General features: G+C 33.0%; 2 protein-coding genes across 2 annotated transcripts; both read left to right on the forward strand.

Moving 5' to 3' along the window:
* Positions 1-3,447: 3,447 nt before the first annotated feature.
* Positions 3,448-9,430, forward strand: LOC105329714 (acetylcholine receptor subunit beta-like). Its single transcript, XM_066074758.1, has 6 exons — positions 3,448-3,602; positions 4,991-5,142; positions 5,559-5,603; positions 5,707-5,816; positions 6,666-7,168; positions 9,097-9,430. The coding sequence occupies exons 1-6, from the start codon at positions 3,572-3,574 to the stop codon at positions 9,381-9,383; spliced, it is 1,128 nt and encodes a 375-aa protein (XP_065930830.1). The 5' UTR covers positions 3,448-3,571; the 3' UTR covers positions 9,384-9,430.
* Positions 9,431-12,225: 2,795 nt separating this feature from the next.
* Positions 12,226-20,556, forward strand: LOC109617060 (acetylcholine receptor subunit beta-type unc-29). Its single transcript, XM_020067835.3, has 6 exons — positions 12,226-12,406; positions 12,566-12,717; positions 13,536-13,580; positions 14,971-15,080; positions 16,679-17,178; positions 19,257-20,556. The coding sequence occupies exons 1-6, from the start codon at positions 12,373-12,375 to the stop codon at positions 19,544-19,546; spliced, it is 1,131 nt and encodes a 376-aa protein (XP_019923394.3). The 5' UTR covers positions 12,226-12,372; the 3' UTR covers positions 19,547-20,556.
* Positions 20,557-21,632: the final 1,076 nt, after the last annotated feature.

The raw sequence follows: 21,632 nt of genomic DNA on the forward strand, positions 1-21,632 counted from the left end.
TGTATATAATGTAAAGTGGGTCATCACCTTAAATATTTGTTGATTGAAATTAGTTTGTATTCCATTAAACATTAATTAGACTATGACAAAAATATGGAGCACAGACCCACTTTATGAAATAAGATACACTAAAATTCTAAAAAGTGGCACTAATTGATGATTTTATTGCGCATACACTAGTTCAAATTTAATCAATATATGCTCCATATGTATTGGAACTACGTACATGTATTTAGGATTACAAATCGATCGCTGCAGTGTTAAATAAACCTCGTTTGGAGCGAACTTTGAAAGAATGATCAGGTTTGTTGATATTTACAGAATCTTATCTGTCCTAATAAAGGTTTTCACCCGCCTTATTCACCCATCTTCTTCTGCTACACACTGAGTCATTTGAATAATTATGTTATCCTTCTTAAGGGAAAAAAAATGTCAACATGGAAGTTATATCGCCTAAAATTGCGCAAATGCTGCAATTAAAAGAAGCATATTTCTGAAAAATTGTCAATTCTTTAATGAGCGTTAAAACATTTTTCTGTTGTGTTGACAGTTTATAATTCTTTCTCTTGAACAATACCATTTAAAAATTGAAATGACTCGAGTCGTACAAGAAAATATTGGACGGTCACTTATGGCACGCCAAATCACAAAAATGAGAAAAAAAATAATTTCACATTTGATAAATTCGGTTTATCGAATGGTAACTATAGTTTATGAACCGCAAACTATAGTTAACGATTCGTTAACTATAGTTTTCATCTATAAAACTATATTTAACGGTCGTAAACTCTAGTTAACGAATGATAATCTAAGTTTATCTGTCTGCAAAGAACATTAACAATAGATTTTGTTGATAATATAGATTCACATCTGTAAGCTATAATTTACATTCGTTAACTATATTTAAGAGTTGTTAATCATAGTTTCACAATCGTGAAACTATAAATTTATCAGATAAATTAGTTTTGCAATTGCGAATGGTTGTTATCAGTGTTAATTATAGTTTTACACTTCTCAAACATAGATGATCGCTTTAACTATGGTTCACAGATGTGAAATATAAATTAACGGCGTTAAATAAAGTTTTACAGATAATAAACTAGGTTTACCGACTGTTAACTATAGTTTACGGACACTAAACTATCGTTAACAATAGTTTATTGTTAACTATAGTTTACGGTTCGTAAACTATAATTAACGATTCATTTACTATAAGTAGCTATTCGTTTACTATAGTTTTTATCTGCAAAACCATATTTAACAGTTGTAAAAACTCTAGTTTACGAATTATAATCTAAGTTCATCTGTCTGCTAATAATGTTAACAATAGATTTTGCTGATTAATACAGATTCACATATGTAAACTATAATTTGCATTCGTTAACTATGTTTTGCAATCGCAAATGGATGCTTGCAATATTAATTATAGTTTAACACCCGTGAAACATAGATGATCGCGTTAACTATGGTTAACGGATGTGAAATAGATTATCGTCGTTAACTATAGTTTTCTGTCCATAAACTATAGTTTACAACCGTGAAACCTAGTTTATCGATTGTGAAACTATAATGATTAGCTCAATTTTGTGAATTTGGCGTGTCATAGTCACTATGAGTAAAATTCAAGCTGTGCATTTAATACTTTAAGGTACTATATAAATGCATTTTAGCTCACCAGAACCGAAGGTTCAAGTTAGCTTTTCTGATCATCTGTCGTCTGTCTGTCCGTGCTTTTGTAAACTTTTCACATTTTGACTTCTTTTCTAAAACCACTGAGTCCAATTTGACCAAACTTGGTACAAAGCATCATTGTGGAAACAGGTTTCTAGGTTGTTAAATAAAGGACACAACTCTAGCTTTTTAAAGGGGAGATAATTGCAAAACGGTGAAAATAGGGTTCATGTCTTTAAAAATCTTCTTCTCAGGAACCATTGCACCAGACATGCCAATATTTACACCAAAGCTTGTATATATTTATAAGATTTTAAATTAATAAAATCGTGACCCCCGATTTTATAATGTAGATTCTAAATTTTAAAATCATGACCCCTGCATCAATGCTGGGGCCCCAAGAGAGATTCAAAATTTAAATATGGTACTAGGAAATATATAGGAATAATGTTTAAAAATCTTCTTCTCAAGAACTACAACGCTACAATTTTTAGATTACTTTGCAATTATCCTCAAATAATGTAAATTCTAAATTGTTGAAATTGTAAACACAGGACTAATACTTGGGGCCCCAAGAGGGGTTCAAAGTTTTACAAAGAAATCAATGGCGAAAATGTTTTAAAATCATCTTCTCAAGAACTACAATGCTACAATTACTATGCAAACATTCTTAGAAAGGGTATAGATTCTAAATTGTTTAATTTCAAATACAACTGCATTTTCTTCCCCGCATAATCCTTACCTTCCAAGACCTTCTATACACAGAAGAGCATAACTGTACCCCTTACAACACTGAAGAGTGAGAAAGGGAGATAACTAATTTTGATGAAATTACAGAATTTCTAATTGTAATATATTTTTATATTTTGATTACCCATGGAATTTTCAGTTGGTATAGATTCTGCATACTCAATTGAACAACATTTTGTTTTTCATATACCTGGAAAATGTCGGATTTTTAGAAACAAACTTTAAATGTGTAACCACTAGCTATACAATAGATATTGTATATACTTAATCAGCAACTACAGTTTTCGTTGGGTTCTTTTTTTAAATCTATGCACAAAATCAGATTATATTATAGCTGTATTTAAATTATGATTCTAGACTAAAACCTAACCCTATGAGGGGTTCAATGTTTAAATTTGAAATATATCGGGAAAATATTTGAAAAAAACCTAATATAAAATGATACAATAAACTGTTGTTCACGTGAGCGATAGGCCCATGGGCCTCTTATTTTTCTGCAGTGACCGCTTTCTTCATAATCCTCATCAAAGAGAAGAATTTATCCTAAAGAGTATATTTTTTTAATGTTCATCAGTTCGTTTGATCTAAGAAATAGCCAAGTCGTCTTACATATGTAGGAATTTGAGTCTTACTTCGTGCAGTCTGTGAGTTTTCTTGGGTTTCTAAAGGTTTCGACGGATTTGTAAACTGGTTAGAACTGGACCATGTAGATTTCAGTCCTGTTGGTTTCTGTAGAGCCATGAATTGCAATCAATTTCCATAAGAACTAGAGGGAATCAAAATATTGTAACTGCAAAAATTGCGTTAGTTATTTTTCTTATTTCGTGGTACATTCTGCAAAAATACTTAAACCAAGTTATAAAATTGCTAGATACTTTTAAGTTCATTCTCTGTTGAATGATCCTTGATAGGACAAAAAAAACCTGTTAATGCAGTTTATTGATCATCGTCCTTTCCTTGACAGCATGACCGCAGATAGCCTATAGCAGATTTTTTTTTAACAATGAAGGTGAATTATTTGATGGTTTCTGATGGCACTAATGGTTTTAATGGAAACTAATGAATAGTATTTACGCTTTGTAAATATATGAGTTTTTCTACAAAGAACATCGTATAACGAAAATGTACCATAGAATTAGCGTTTAGTATAATGACAACTTTCTGGTTTCTTTTTTTAATCGGTGAGTACTTTTCTCTTTTTTGTGAAACATTTCATAACTATTTATCTATGTCTAGTAGCTTGAAAGTAGTAATTCTTTGCAGTTTTGTTTAGAAAGTTTCATATTTTTTTTTTACAAAAAAACTATTTAAAAAAAAAATCATACTTAGAGTTTACCGTGGGCAGATTGTTACCAACGGCAAGTTCGGACACCAATGTCTACAAATGGTTCCGAATGGTAGCAATTGGTTACCGATGTTGACCATTGGTGTAGTTTCAATTTCAAATGAAGTCACCAAATCTACCAGCAACCTAGAGCTTAGGCAAGTTTGCAAGGTGACTTTTGTAATTAAATAATGAATCGTTTTTATAAAATATGTAAATATCTCGTTGCATGAATATCTTGAATACAATCAAAGACAACTGAGGGCTTCTAGATTCTGTCTACGTACCCAGGCCCTGCCGTCACCAATATATTTGATTTATGATTTTTGCTCGTGTTAAATATGATTGTAAAGAAAAAGGTTCAGCTTCTTTCAATATATGCCCTAAAATTCAAAGTTGTTCAAATCTTATAAAAATACAAATATATACAATTTTTATAACGTGTTTGTATACAGTACAGGTATGTGTCCGCCGTCGTCACCCATAACGAAATTTTTGTATGTTTTATAAACAACAAAGTTAAAATGTAAATTTCATAGTGGCGTCTGTTTTCTATTCAATAAACTATTTTAAAATTGAGTCATCTGCTAAGTTTTTAAAAAATACGGTATTATGCACTTTTAATGATAACACAATTACCATTGTAAAAGTCTAACTAGGTAACTATTTATAGCCTGTGATTTTTTTTGTTATCATTGTGTGAGTAAATGCTAAATTTCCATTATTTGTGATATTTTTAAAAATCACTTAAAATAGGTCAAAATATGACTGAAAATGTACATGTACCCAGTTCTTTTACAATTTTACGATCATTGCATAAATGATAGCTATAGATTGATAGTCATATTGTAGTATTCAATGATGTCTATGTGATATATTAGGACTAAAATTGAAAACTTTTTGTATTTTGACCTCAATTTTTTTTTGTAGAATAAATCTTTAAACAAAGCATTTTGTAACTGTTTTGGGGAAATACAGTTACTGCAATAAATTTACTAGAGGATAATTTTTACCAATGCTTTATATGTTCAGATGGTTACAGTTGGTAACCAAAGGTAACCAGAGACTACCATTTGCTTGAATTTGACCAAAAATCGTTAATAGTTCTACCTATAAAAATTGCTACAAATGGCAGCACTTGGTGACCAATGACTACCATAGTTCACCAATCGCAACCAAATGCTGCCAGCGGTAGGTCCAATTTTACCAACGGTACAACTATGAACGCACCTTGTGTATCTACAGGGATCCGCCCCATTTTGTCCCTGACAGAGGCGGATCTTAAGAGAAGTCTTTTGTCCTCCGCCGTGTATGATCCGTCTGTCAGACCCCGGATCAACGCCTCCCACGCCGTGCACGTCCAGCTGGATGTCCACGTGGTTTACATCGTTGGTTTGGTCAGTATAGCAAACCTTGATGAAAGTTGTTTGTCTACTTTTTAACTTTTTATCACGTTCTTTGTGTGTTTTAAGCTCCATACGCCATATCTATACTGGCTTACTATGAACAAATTTGGTCTATGGAGAGAGTCAGTCGATCATATAATGTCAATTATAGTCAATTTTTTAATTCACCAATGCGTTCTCCCAATATCAACCTATCCAATACTATATCTATAATGGCAAAACAATCTTTTTTGCATGCAAAGTTATACGCAACCATAACCAAAGACCTTCGTTTTGCTTGTCTAGATTTTGGATTTTGATAAGTCTAGCACCCCCCCCCCCTCCCCTATGAATTTGCTTCCGACGCCACTGATTGAAATATGAATGCCATAAATTAGACATAGTATTCGAATGTTTTATATTTCCAGAAAGAAAAAGAAAGTGCCTTTGATCAAGCCTGCTTCATATATGTGGTAAGTGAGTTTGTTTTCATTCTGTCTTCAATGTATGATGTTTTGAATTTAAGACATTCAGGTGATAGTAGAATGACGGTAATATTTGATCATTTCTTACCAGAGTTGGAGAGACGAGTACTTGACGTGGAACACCAGTGACTACGGTGGCCTGGACAGTTTTGTCGTCCAACCGTCCGTAGTATGGACCCCGGATGTCACAGTGTATGGGAGGTGAATACATCTAATATTAGTTACATTTTCCAATATATTTGTGCAAGGTGACATCACATTGTGAGTTTCGTGTTCATTTCTCGACAGACCAATATTTTCACATTAAAAGAACATATTTTAAAAATTTTTAGCCCGCAGCTAAAGGGACTATTCCCCCTTGATTATATTTGCAAACCTATAACCATGTACAATTCATAAATATTTCTAATCCCACTAGCCAGAGTACCGCAAGTAGATAGTCGATGTACAAAATGAAAACAGGAAACTCAAAAGCATATGGCTCTACCTTAAAACAACCAAAGCAAATTATAGAACATCAAGAATCAACTGACGATTTAACGTTAACCATTTTGTTAACTTCTAACGGGTTTAAAGCACCATTAGGATAGGATTTACACGATGAAATTAATTTATTGTGCTTAAAAGAAGAAATATTCTTTATTCAACTTTTTAAAAATATTAATCACATAAGTTTGACTGTCAGCTGCTAGAATACACATGAACACTAATTTGTGAACTGATCATGTTTCTGGCAAACACTGGATGATGAAAGGCATGCGCGGATCTAGAGGGAGGTGTCCTATCCTCCCACCTCTGGCAAATAAATACGTTTTAAAATTACCGTAAATAGCCCTTAGATCCCCTCGGAAAACATAACTACTAGTATCTCTCGAGCTCCCTGGAAACATAATGCACATAAAAGACATGTAAAAATTAATTGAACTGATTACAACATGTATATGTTAAAGAAAGACATTTCGTTTTAAGATGTGTTTTTTCTTGATTGATTTGGCGATCCAGAGTTAAATATCAAAAGAGTTTTTAAATGATTTGTTTTTCTCCTTGCAGATTGGATAAACGTCTTGGTTTAGAATTTGGTCAGGTACGTGTGAATTCTGATGGCGTGGTCAACACAAAGTTTCTGGGACTGTTAACAACCCAGTGCGCCATGAATTCTGCACATTTTCCCTTTGATTACCAGCTCTGTGCCTTCTTACTGGGGTCAGAAATCTACTCACCCAAAGAAGTCGCTATGGAAATAAAATCTGTGGTACAGTTGGAGAGTTCAAAGAATAATCCTAACTGGAATCTGGATAACGTTCGCAAAATTGCTGAACCCCCCTATTACTGGCAGGTTCAATATTGTCTTCAACGGAAGTCGCTGTATCTGGCGGTTCTTTATATGGTACCGACTTTCATGCACGCTGTCCTTATCCTTATCTCGTACATTGTTCCGAGTGAAGCTGGAGAGAAGATCTCCTTCGGAGTGTCTCTGTTCCTATCCTTCATGGTCGTCTTGTTGCAGCTGAACGGAGATTTGCCTGAAATGTCAACAGCTGTTCCTGCATTGGGTAAATATTTCTTTCAAGATTTTAAAAAAAACTAAATACTTGGCATAACCATCGTTTAAAAGCGTACACAAAATTTTATATAAAATCAGACCAAGCAATTTAATTTCCTATTGGTATATTGAAATGTAGCTTATTATTATTCACTTTTTCAATCATTCATTTTTTATATTCGCTCTTTAAAATCTAAACAACCAAATCGGTCAATATCTCCATAAAATGTGCATTATCCCGATGCCAATTTGCTGATTTATTATGCGAGTCTGCTATCTAAATATATACTACAGTTGATGTGAAAAAAAACCATGCATCTAGTTTAGTTTTATAATAATGAACTAAGTGAATTTCAAATGAAACAAAAATTAGGTTCAGTTAGAATGTTATTGTTTCTGATGTCAATTAACAACAAGAAAAAACAGGCGATATTACTGTAGCCTATATTATCTCTGTAAAAAAAGGGAAAAAATCAATGCTGTATTATAAACCAATAACGTACCAAGACACCTATGTTAAAGGGGCAAAGGTTGAAATCTTACACTAAACTATTCTTGCTACACCTTGTCTTTGATTTTACTTTGATATTTTAGTATAAATGTCATATAATATCCCACAACTATTTATATTTTTGTATTTGTAATAATCAGTGGTAAAATCATTCTGATTGAAGTAAGATAAATGAAAATCTTCTACATCTTCTGTTTATTTATATATTATACAGAAAAGTGTAGTTTTTGTTATGTTTCTTATGTAGCAACGCGAAATATAATAACAACGTAATTCATGATTCATAACGCCCAATAAAACATACTTATTAAGTTAAAAAAAAATACGAGCTCCCACCATTTGTGTTGATGACATCTCATTCAAACGATTTAGCACGCACATTACCCACTTTACCCGTTTTTTGCACAGATCATGTCGTTGAATACCGACATAGATGCCGCGAAAATATGGTAGATTCCTTACTGTACGCAAGTACCCAATTCCACGATTCAACCGCTTTGCATCAAATCGCGAGAATACAAATCGCGAAGGCCGAATTTTTGTCATATTTTCATTGAGTTTACATTTGTCTCAAAAATAAAAGTGAAATTCTAAAATCCACGGGCGTGCTTCTTGGAATAAGGAATCTACAGTATACATTTTTTACTGTACTGCATACGTTTAATTGTAAGGAATGAAATTAAGTAATTCACACAAATTAAACATATCTACTCTTCACATTGTTACTTGCAGAACACAGCGATATTAATTTTGATTTTATTTAAACAGTGCAACACTAGCTATGATATTCATATCCCCATCATACTCGATTCAACAAACAAGCATTATGTATTTATATTTACGACTTTTCATTTTTTTGGCACACACGCTTATATAAAAGATCCTCATGTATGACCTTTTGTAAAACAACACTAGATTCATCTAAAAAAGATGACATTTCTTTGATATTAAAGTATTTGCTATTAAGAGGTTGCTGTAGAGACGGTAAGCTATTTAAAGAGCTAAACTTGTTACATTTTGTGTCAAAATCAACTCGATATTAAATGTAAAATTGGGGGTTCATCAATTTCTGTACATTTCGCGTACATACGCAGCAATCGTGTTTCATGAAAATTTACCACTATTTTAAATCGGTTAAAAGTTCCTCTTAAGAGACGTCCTGCGTCCTTGTAGAAACAATACTTGAAAAGAAAAAAAGTATAGTTATTTAAAGAAAGTATTTAAATGAAATACACTGTACATGTACATCTAATACATAGTTAACTACATGTATGATTATGAAAAAAATAATAAGTAATAGTCAAATCTGTTTACATCTAGAGATTCTAATTACTGGCGAAATTTGAAAGCACGAGCAAAGTCATAGCAACGAATTAAAAACTGGGTTGTTTGAGATTCAATAATATGCTATTTCCGAATCATTTCAGAAATTTTCTTCATGCTCCACATGACAAGCGGGGTTGTATCCTTGGTAGTATCTGCCATTTCTGCTTACATCACACACAATAACAGTCAACAGACAGTATCAGTCAACAAGGTCAAGGACGTATCCACAGCAACCACCAATGAGAAGAGAAGATTTCCCAATGTACGCCAGCGTTTCAGAGATACATCCTTTCTGAACAGAGCCGGTTTTGTCGTGTCTCTGTCTCTCATATTGGCGGCAAACCTTGTCATGTTTAATGCAAAACTGAAGTCGTCTGGATGTACGTAAAAATAGATTGAAGAAATTAATCTGTAGTACTTTACAAGCTAATACTAATGTCAATAAAAGAAGATTTGACTCAATGGTATTGTTTGATTGTGGGTTTTTTTATCACCTTGTGTAACTTGTAACTTATAAATTGTATAATGATATAAAACCAGTATACAATAATACGATATATACAATAATGAAAAAAAGTAATTTGTAAAACACAATTAGTAAATATATGCATAAAATATAAATTTCACTCGTAATGGCACATAGTATTACAATATGAAAAAAAATGTATCTTTTAGCACTGATCCGAGATAATACAAAAAAAGATGGCAAGAAGAAACTACATCTAACATTTTTTTACTAAATAGTCTGTCCAAAGTTGATGTTTCCATCATATGTACAGTTGATTTTGAAAACGATATGCTATAGTACTGGGGTAATATCCAAAATTTCTTCTTTGTCACCTTATCTTTTTATACCCAGATATGTCCACACGAACGAAATAAACTTTTTACTGAGATTTCAATGAGAAAATCTGAGATCTTTTATCATTCGGAACAACTCGCACAAATTTTCCAACGTTATTTTTCCGGTACTTTTATGTGTCGCTTGCAATGCAATATCCCTTTTTAAGCTGTGTATTGAAATCTGATGTGCTAGAGGGGAGGAGTCTTGAATTTTTTATTAGGTTATATTTACTGCCACTAGCTATGAAGGAATATGTATTTCTTTTTTAAAATCATATATATACTCTTTAATTAGCTCTACGTGTATTTGGCTAATATATATCTTATTTTCTAGTAAACAGAGCTTTTTGGTTAATGGCGTGTAGTGACTTTTGACTAAGTCGATGTGACGGTCACAGCGGATCTCTTTTTAATAAAGAAGGTGTTGCGCGGTCCCTATGCTTATTTTCCCTAAAGGAGTTGCAGATAAAATAGAAAAATCAAAGTTACAGAATTCGATGTGAATCTTTTTTTCCATGCAACGTTGTAAATAAAGTAGTGTAGAATTTTATTTCGAAAGTTTGTATTAACTTATTTAAGACCATGAAATAAATTTAAAAATGGTTACAAAGACAAATGTGGCAGAATTCCCGCTATATTAAAGGGGAATCCTCGTCATTGTGAAAAAATGCCTCCTTGAAACAAAATTAATTTAATCTTAACGTTTAGAGTAAGACAATTTCTTGAAAACTGCCATTTCCGATTTTTGTTTCAAGGAGGCATATTTTTAATAAATCTGACTTTTGGAAAAAATCATTAAAACCTTTGAAATCTATAAACGAAATTCCCCCCTAGCATTTCATGCCTAGATTAGTCGAGTGGTAACGCAGATAAAATAGACTATAACCGTGTCTTGTATTTTTGACTGGGTTCGAATCCCGAAAAAGTTGGATTTTTTTTTTTAATTCTTTTAATCGCATGGAAAGGTAATGTTTTGAGATAATTTAAGAATGTCTGAATAAAGTTATTTAAACTCTTGTAATGTAATAGTTTGCATGCCTGCTTTTTTTTCAACATTACTGTGTGAAGTCTCCGTTATAAACTTGATAAACATTTTCTTCTGAACAAGAGATTTTAAAACAATATACTTAGTATGCATCAATGTAGAAAGTTGATTTTTCACCCTTTTTATGAAATAAACGGGTAAGCTGATTTCAGAGATACATGTACAGGTTGTTAAAAGCAAACACAATCATTTTAGAAAGTTTGATTTGGTGACGAAGCAATAGGTTACTGAAAATATGTACGGAAAAATTTGTACTTTTTTACTAGACTTAGCGTTTATTTAGATACAATAGAAACATAGACAACGCTGACGGTTTTGAAGAGCCAGAATAAGATTTATTCATGTATCTCAAGAATGATATTTTAAACACGCTGGACAGTAGATATCAAATTGAGATATGTTAACATTCGAATACAGAAAACATATATATGGTACATGTAACTTTCTAACTGTATTTGGTAGATGTCGTGTTCGATAGAAATGCGCATAAAATGTTTGTTTATTTTGCCTCCGTACGGAACATACCCGCTATGTAAATATAGTCGTCTACGTAATGTGTCTATATTTAGATATGGCTCTCAAGCGATACGGATATTTAAAGGTCCTTTCTACGTTAGGGAATAGTCCCACTGTTTTGCAACACCTTCTTTTTGACTGTAGATTATTTCCCATTTGCTTAATCTTGCTCAGATTGAAACAATGACTTTCTGTAAGGGGTTGAGATTGAATTAGAAATTCTAAGCTAACTGGAATTTTTCTAAGTTATAAGTCAAGGTCAAAGCAAAATTCTCTAAAATTATTTTCAACCTGTTGTCCATTACTTAAGCGGGACCCTTTGAGATTGTCATCATCTCAATGTTGCGCAGTTAATACCATAAATAGTAAACTTTGAATGCCACTATAACTCACTATTTCAATTTGTATTATGCATACAAATATGTATAATGTATATAAAGTGTATTAAAAATGTATATGTATACAAAAAAAAACTTACTGTTTTTACGAAATTACCATTGATAAGTTTTACGTTACACTATGGAATTACCATTAATATGTTTTCTTCAAAATCGGGGTGGGGGTTAACAATTAACAATATGACATACATGTATACCTAAGGATAATTGAAATACTCTCTCTCTCTCTCTCTCTCTCTCTCTCTCTCTCTCTCTCTCTCTCTGGAATAATACCGGTATATATCTGGTTATTGAATTTCAATTAATGATGCTTTTTCCGATGGGCTGCTTTGTCAGCATAGCTTATTGATCCACCGATCTATACATTTTGTTGACATAACCACAATCAGTCAAATATCAACAATTGTTCTCTGATGTTCGCAATGAAGATGATTTAAATACAACATGTAGTAATTAATAAAGCACACACCGGTTTAATGGAAAATGGTGAATTGCATTTACGCTTTCTAAATGTATCCATTTTCCGACAACAATCACAATAGAATGAGGTAGTGCCGGAGAATTCAGCGGCAAGGATGATGGGAACTTTCTGGTTCCTGCTTATAATTGGTGAGTGCAATTCTCGGTCAATAAGCGGAATTTTTTTCAAATAGAAATATAAACTGACTTTCAATGATAGACCACGTTTAAATTAAGATAAACTTTGAAATGATGTTTTTTTTTTTGGAAAATTTCATTTTTTTTTTTTACAATTCACTGTATCTACAGGGATCCGCCCCATTTTGTCCCTGACAGAGGCAGATCTAAAGAGAAGTCTGTTGTCCTCCGCCGTGTATGATCCGTCTGTCAGACCCCGGATCAACGCCTCCCACGCCGTGCACGTCCAGCTGGATGTCCAAGTGGTTTACATCATTGGTTTGGTAAGACTTAGCACTGTGCAACCTTAAAGGGGAATGGTCACGATTTTGGTCAAAAATTATATTTCCGTTTTTAATGTTTATGATGCCTCAGTATGGCATTTATAATAGTCAATCAAAATTGAGTGTCATTATACGTGTTATAAGCGAGATGCAGAGCTCACAATTCTCTGTGATGTAAACAGTGCTCTTGTTTACATTTTTAAAGTTGAAGTAAAAATTCCAGTTTTAGACCTTAAATGAATGTGATAAACGCTAGGAAATATTTATTTATGCTTAAAACGAATTAGAAGAGAAAGAAATCAGCCTGAAAAAGAACTTTTACCGGTTTATTGAACCAATGTAAACAAAAACAATGCACGAACCTTGTTTACATGACAAAGAATTGTGAACTTTGTATCTTGCTTATATCTCTACGACTGAAATTTTCCTTAATCATTAGAGATGCATTTCAAAAGCATTGTAAACAATAAAAATAGAAAAATAAAATTTGACCAAAATCGTGACCATGTCCCTTTAAATAAAGTTGATCCAAACTATACATATCAACCAGAATACATTCTAGTATACATGTACATTTATACGTGATATGACATTTTTAAAGCTTATCTATCTATATTAACAAACGAGTGATTTTGGTAAAAACATAGACAATCGTATTTTTTTTTTATCATTAAAAGTCTATTACAGTTCAATGATATAATCTACTAATTGATAGATACAACTCGAAATAACACCATTCCTGAAATTCATCGGTGCATTAACAGTAAACAATATATTGGTACATATGAACACTTTTCATTGAACGTTTTTAATTCCAGACTGAAAGAGATAGCTCCTTTGCCCAAGCATGTAACATATTTGTGGTAAGTGATATTGACCTACTTGAAAAGGAATGGGATTTGGGGATAGATCCAAAGTAATCACATTGTAACTGTGAGTGTAAAATTGTACATGCTAAATAAAATCAAAGTACTGAAGAACTGGCGGGAGTTGATTTTGTCGATGTTTATTTATTTTAAAATCAATGATATGTTATTTTGCATGACAGGTACATGTATACGTAGTTTCTAATTTGAATTACGCATATTTTTATAGTATGAATTTTTGAACTTTTTCGACTAGAATGTCGAGAAACCTCCATATGAATCATGTTAAATAATATTTAAAGATAAAATTAATTCAATCAAACTATGTATCAGTGGTAGAAATATTTCTCGAGGAAAATTGTATGGATCCAAGCAATATTGAACTCTATACTCTGTCCCAAGATATTTTGGATTCACGTTTGGCTTAATTGTTTGATATTTATAAATACCTCAGGATCCAAACGATGTTCATTCAAAAGTATGAAAAATTTCCAAGATTTCTCAGTCAAAACGCCCCTGTTAGCTTATCAGGTTTCAACACAATGCTAAAAAATGTGATGTCTACGGAGATTTTGCATTGCAGCAAGCCCGGATGATAACGTTGAAATATTGCGCGATGTATTCCGAGTGTATTCCGAATGGAGAAAATATGTAAACATTCCCCATTATAAATCTCCGTAAGGAATCTGTTTTCGTTCCTGTGAATTTTTCCGAGTGAAAGATGATAATGTGTCAATGAAATTATCTTGGAAAATATCCCTTTCAACTATTTCAATTGCACTTCTTTCACAGGTAAGTGTATTTTTATTAAAAATCGTCCAAACGTGAATCCAAAATATCTTGGGACAGACTATAGTCTCGTTCAACCAATTGCAAACGCTCGGCTGACACCGTAAATCTCCGACAAGGGTTTACGGAGACAGCCGAGCGTCGAGTTGAACGAGACTATATTGAACTCTGGCGTAGGAATACATACGACTACAAAAAATATTTAAATTGTTCGTCCCATTCAAAATCTTACTATTTTTAAGGTATTTGTAAATAAGTTTCCTTGAAAAACAATGCTTTAGCATACATTACATCGAATTCATCAATTATTTTCAAGAACTAAGTCTTGTCAGGAGCAATGATTTGTGCTGAGGTCCAAACACTGTTTCACTTTCGGTTTGTCCGCGTGACTGCATAGGAGAGTTGATTTAAAGTCAACTCCCAAAAACCAAACTTAAGGGTAAAAGCTCTACATATAGCGAAGAGATCGCCATGTGAAAATCAATCTTACCAATGCCCACAACAGACAGAGAAAGTATCATATTAATAAACGTTTCAAAGTATTTTACAATTTGGCATGTCTTTGAGTAATATTCTTTTTAACGTTTGTAAATCAAAGAGTTGGAGAGACGAGTACTTGACGTGGAACACCAGTGACTACGGTGACCTGGACAGTTTTGTCGTCCAACCGTCCGTAGTATGGACTCCGGATGTCACAGTGTATGGGAGGTGAATGTATATCTTGTCAACTTAAAACATTGTACAGGAGAGAGAGAGAGAGAGAGAGAGAGAGAGAGAGAGAGAGAGAGAGAGAGAGAGAGAGAGAGAGAGAGAGAGAGAGAGGTTGTCAATGTATAAAGATACATATAAGAGATATTGAACTATAATGAACCACTTTTAATTACTTAAATATGTATTGCTAGATACTAATGGAAGTGAAATGGACCACACTCACGGGACCAACAACATATATATCAGAAGCCGTTCATTTTGCACTTTAACCTTTTTTGAAGAGTCATCTCCCCTTAATGAAATCATGAAAATTTTAATTTTTCAAAGTTTGTGCGGTAAATGTTTCATTTTATTTCATAATTAAAAAAAAGGAAAGTTTATGAATTTTTTCACCAAGACATTTGAATGAATTTCAAGTTACTTTTTACAATATCTTAATAATAAACGCGCTACCCATAGACTTCAATGAAAACTTCAAGGTGCAATTAATTGGACAATATTGAAAATTTCTTTGGTGGAGTATTTTTATATATAACAATAACTTCGAAATGATATTATGGTTAAGCATTTATTAGGTACAAAATGTGATCTTAATACATTGAATACCTATAAACAAGTTTTAAAAAGTTAAAAAAAAGGAGACTATGCAATACGCAATACATGTCCATGTATTTAGATCTTGCTTTAATATAACTTTTGCATTAAGTTATTTTTAAAAAAATCCTTTCACGTTTTTCCGTTGAAAATCTTTTCACTATCCGTGAAAGAAAAGATTTGTTTTGTACAGTATTCATAACCAAACATCCATTCTTTCAACCTCATAAGTGTTTCCTTAACGGATCATGGTAAAATATTATTTTTTCGAATTTAATGTTTATCATGGTCACAATTTTGGTCATATTTATTTTTCTGTTTTCATTATTTACCATACTTAAGGAATGCAATTCTAATGATCAAATGAAATTTGGGTGCCAGTCGTTGAGTTTTAAGCAAGACACAGGGCTCACAATTCTTCGTCATGTAAACAAGGCTCGTGCCCTGTTTTAGTTTACATAGGTTCAATATACCAGTAAAAAATCTTTTAAAGCTGGTTTGTCTATCTTATTATTCATTCAAAGCATAAATAAATAGTTCCTAACTATTAACACATTTATTTTAGGTCTAAAACTGGAATTTTCACTTCAACATTCGAAATGTAAACAAACGCTTTGTTTACATAGCGAAGAATTGTAAGCTCTGTACTCGCTTATAACTCATTAAATGACACTCAAATTTTGGTTGCTTATTAAAAATGCCTTACTAAAGCATTGTAAACATTCAAATCGAAAAAATGATTTTTGACCAAAATCGTGACCGTGCCCCTTTAACACACGCATTACACTTTAAAACACCAACTGGTGGCCTTTTTTTGGGGGGTAGAGGGTTGGGGTGGAATGATGGCGTAACATTGTATGTTTTTTTTGTCTCGGTTAAATAAGCTGTCAAGCATTTCTATCTAAGGTGTTATACTTTCAACGTATGAAAGAGCCAACATGGATAGTTCAAAAATACTATTTAAGATTAAAATAGAGTTTTTTTTATATTTTTCATTACAGAATGGAAATAAATCAACGAATAGAATTAGGTCAGGTGCGTGTGAATTCTGATGGCATGGTCAATACAAAGTTTTTGGGAATATTAGCAACTCACTGCGCCATGGATTCTGAATTTTTCCCCTTTGACTACCAGCTCTGCACCTTTATCATTGGATCCGAAATATACTTCACTTCCGAAGTCGCTATGGAAATAAAGTCTCTGAGACAGTTGGAGAGTTGTAAGAATAATCCTAATTGGAACCTGGTACATGTTCGCAAAAATCCTAAACCCCCCTTCTGGCAGGTTCAATATTGTTTTCAACGGAGGTCGCTGTATCTGGCGGTTCTTTATATGGTACCGACTTTCATGCACGCTGTCCTTATCCTTATCTCGTACATTGTTCCGAGTGAAGCCGGAGAGAAAATCTCCTTCGGAGTGTCTCTGTTCCTATCCTTTATGGTCTTCTTGTTGCAGTTGAACGGAGATTTGCCTGAAATGTCAACAGCAGTTCCAGCATTGGGTAAATACTTGAATAATAATTTTAAAAGACACTATGTTGAAAATCGTCGGAAATCGACGAAAATTTTCTAGCTGATTGAACATTACTTCTTTTTTTAGTTTTATAAATATCATTTTTAATCCACCAAAGAATGATCAATCTTTATAGAAGTAAATTATAAAAAAAGAAGAATGTGCATTTGAAAACACGATATATGTACTTTTTATAAGCATGTCTTTGCAATTCTGTGATTGGTGAAATTTTCCTTACGAAAGTGTAAAGAAGCCAATCGGATTAGGGCAGTGACTCATGTGCGGTTCTTAAGAGAGTCGAGAGTTTTACCTCAGAAAATTATCGCAAATATGCCTTAAACCACCCCTGGGAAACTCAACAAGTATCGCTATGACCCCCTGGAAAATGATGATTTACCCGATCAGTATTCATGAAAAGAAAACTTTCCAAGAACTGGTCCTTGGTCCTTCCGCATATGAAACGACTTGTTATGTAATCAACTAAAACAAATAAATCAAACTATAGGGTGAAAAAGAATATACTACTCCTATACAAAGATATACATTATAGTTCTGTATCTGTTTTATAGAGATTAGATATTTTCTGTTTTGAAGAATACGACATCTTTTGATTGAATAAGACAGTCGATAATCATTCTATTGTGATGTAGACAAATCAAACAGCAAACGGTTACAGTATTTTGACATTTTACAGCTAGGATGTTTTGGGTTTTAAAGTTTGCCATCTAGTGTTTTTATTTTATGTCACTGTTATTTTGGACTTCACTTATTCATCTTTTTAGATATCGCGTAACCGAGGTAAAATTGTTATTTCCCGGGGATCTGTACAATTCACGTTGTTATGGGAACATCGGGATGGGGGTGGGTGGCGGTGGAAAGTTACGGAGGCCGGATGGTCAACAATCACCCATCAGACCTACCTTAAACTGTTATATATGATTTACCCTATCACGCTTTCTCACTGAAACTTCCTTATCTTCAGAGTTTGTTCATGTTACAATTTTTTCACTGCATTTTACTTAGGAAAATGTATCGGGATTTCTCTTTTTTTTGATAGTCAATATCTTTAAATCAGTTTAACTTTATACATGTATTTCTTTATATGGTGTCTTCGTGATATATAATTATAAGAATATTTGATTGTGTAGATGCTTGTTAGGAAGATTGCAGTCTGATTAAAACAACCCCTTTCCCCTACACCAGTCAGACGACAATACGAGAAGGGGTGGTTTTAATCAGACTGGAAAGTCTGTTTGAAATTCCCTTCATAATAGGCATGAAGAAGGGTTTTGCAGTTTTTGGTTGTGCAAATAATCAACATATACGAGACATGGGACAGGAACTTGTATGTCTGTATTTTGACAAAGGTTTTTATCCGTCTAAATATATACTGGACGGGCATCCACAACAGCAGGCATCAATCCTTTTTTTTCTGGGTGCGCCGGATTGCCGATTGAAATCAGAGTGGAAATGCAAGTTCAGGCTGCCTCAAGTCCATTACCAACTCATCAGATGTTTGTTTTTAATTAAATGTAATACATATATCTGCAATAAAACAAAAAGAATATCAAAATGACACCAATTTAGCCAATGAGGATTCACAACCTCAAGCGACGTATGACGTAGTAAGAAATAAGACAATTATCCAACAAGATGGCATTATTATAAAACTAAACAAAAAAAAACCCCCAAAAACAAAAAAAGCAAAACAAAACAATATCGATACCTAGTTTTTGAAAATATTGGGTTCCATATAACATTCCGTAGATTCCCCGTTTTACGCGAGTACTTAATTTCGTTGAAATTTGGTGTCTAATGTCGAGAATATGAAATCATATGCCTAGAACTTTAGCGGTATTTCCATGATTTTTCAATTGTCTTAAAAAATCTACAATGGACTCTTCTCGTGATTTACGCGCATATTATATTTGAAATTACAGATTCTATATTTTAAATATTTTTCTGAGCATTTTTACATACCAAGCTGGAAAATTTATTGATATAAAATCTGCTTGATTCATATTGTGACTAAATTCAGTTTATGATATTATTTTCATGTAATTTCAGAAATTTTCTTCATGCTCCACATGACAAGCGGGGTTGTATCCTTAGTAGTATCCGCCATTTCTGCTTACATCACACACAATAACAGTCAACAGACAGTATCAGTTAACAAGGTCAAGGACGTATCCACAGCAACCACCAATGAGAAGAGAAGATTTCCCAATGTACGCCAGCGTTTCAGAGATACATCCTTTCTGAACAGAGCCGGGTTTGTCGTGTCTCTGTCTCTCATATTGGCGGCAAACTTTGTCATGTTAAATGCAAAACTGAAGTCGTCTGGATGTACGCAGTAGATGATGAATGTTACAGTGTTATTTAAGGACACATGAGAAGTTCCTCAATTAAAAACAAATTCCATAAAGGTTATTCCTTATTCATTAGCCTTTTAATCTAATTCAGGGTACATCACCATTATTTTTGAAGTTAGAATAATTTGGATTTTCTTTATGATAGCATGCAAAATGAAACTTATTGCTCATAATTAAAGTCATGGTATATAATTTTTTGAAAGTTTTAACTTTACATCCAAATAGAAAAATGTTACATAATTTAAAATATAATAATGGAAATACATAGTAGAAATCTTCCCATCGCGGAGATAGGAAAAGCAATTAAAAATTAACCGAAACAGCAATAATTCTTTTAAAGACTCCTTTTCAACGTTTGCAGACCATTACAACCGACTCAGTTATTTAACAACAACAAACAAATATTTGATGATGTGCAAACATTAAACTTGACAATTCTAAAGGACCGGAACAAACTGTGCATTAAAAATTAGTCACATCTGAATTCCGACTTTTGTTATAACAGCAAATTTATACTATGCTATCCAATATTCTGTCTGTTCTGGAACAAGTAGCTTAGAAAAGAATGATATAATGAGTTTGTCATTAATTTAATGGAAGCATAGTTGAGTTGTTAGATAAATTATATTCATGGAAGATAGATTGCGTCTGACCTAACTTTGAATTGATAAAATTTTATGTGTATATAATTATAAACATCATGAATTAAACAAAACTTTGAAACATTTTTATGTACACATTAAAATGAAATCCATGGTGATAACTTTGTATTGATAAAATTTAGATGTATATAGATACGTGTACCATGAATAAAACTTTGCAACATTTTATGTTGCCTGAAGAGCATGGCGCGGTTTTGCTTTATGTTGTATCTTTATTCCCCTTTTATCTACATTTTTAACGGGGATTTCCAAAGATCGAGAAATCTGATTATTGAAATGGTGAAAATGGCAGGCGGGCGGCTGGGCGGGAGGCTGCCAAAAAAGTATCCTTATTGTACGGATCACTTCTACAGTTTTCAAGATAGGAAGTTGTTGTTTTGCAGATCAATTGTACATAAATCGGAGGTTTGCATGTTGCTAGGATTTTGATTTCTGATTAAAATACCTCATAAATTCAGGGTTGACAAACAGATTATGGATACTGTTAAAAAAAAGAAAACAAAGACACTCCGGTTTGTTGTCACATCGACAGCTTTTCTCTTGTCCATTTTCTTTGTTAAGAAATGAGGAATCATTCTTTGAGTATTTTGAGGTGATAATTTTGGTCGCGGCGTGGTCAAATCCAATAAGGCCCAAAGGAGAATGATTCTTTATTACAATGTACTTATATAATTTTCAGCAATATTGACATATTTATGTGATTATCATTTCTTTTAATTATGCAGACCCCGTTTGTGCCCCAACAATACGTCATTTGAATATATTGGACTATACAAAACAAAATCGATTCTTTGTGTTATCACAGACAAAAGACACTGGAATTTGAAAATATTTTGTGATAACACTTCCAATCTATCATAAAGCCCTTTTTGGCTTGGCTCTATTGGATTTGATCACCCCCGTACAGCATGAATGTTCTATAAAATGACTATTGTATATCGGATATTTGAAGTAATGACAATATAATGTATTTGTATAAGCACATTTTAAATACAGAGCCAATGTTACAACAATGGTTGTATGGATGCAATAACCACCATTAATGATGTTCGATCCTCACCTCAAAGTGGTGTTTGCTGTGCGGACTATTTTGTTAACATAGCTGACTTTCAGGGCGATGTTTGTATTGAATTCACGCTCTTAAAAAAGGTAAACTGTTAAGTGCTCAATGAGGAAAGTTCCCAGTTTTCATATTAGTGTTGAGCATGTACAGACTTGATACCCAACTCATACAAATCTATATGGGAAACAAGAAGCCCATGCTCAACTGAGCAATAAGGAATTATATACAAAACATCTGACAAAGCTGAAATAGATCCTATATAAAAAGGATTTCATATTTTCCTCCAGACATTATCATGTAACACATTGTGCCCCTCTTGTAACAGGATGATTTATAGTCATAATGC

Source organism: Magallana gigas, chromosome 2 (assembly GCF_963853765.1).
Source record: "Magallana gigas chromosome 2, xbMagGiga1.1, whole genome shotgun sequence".
NCBI lineage: Eukaryota > Metazoa > Mollusca > Bivalvia > Ostreida > Ostreidae > Magallana > Magallana gigas.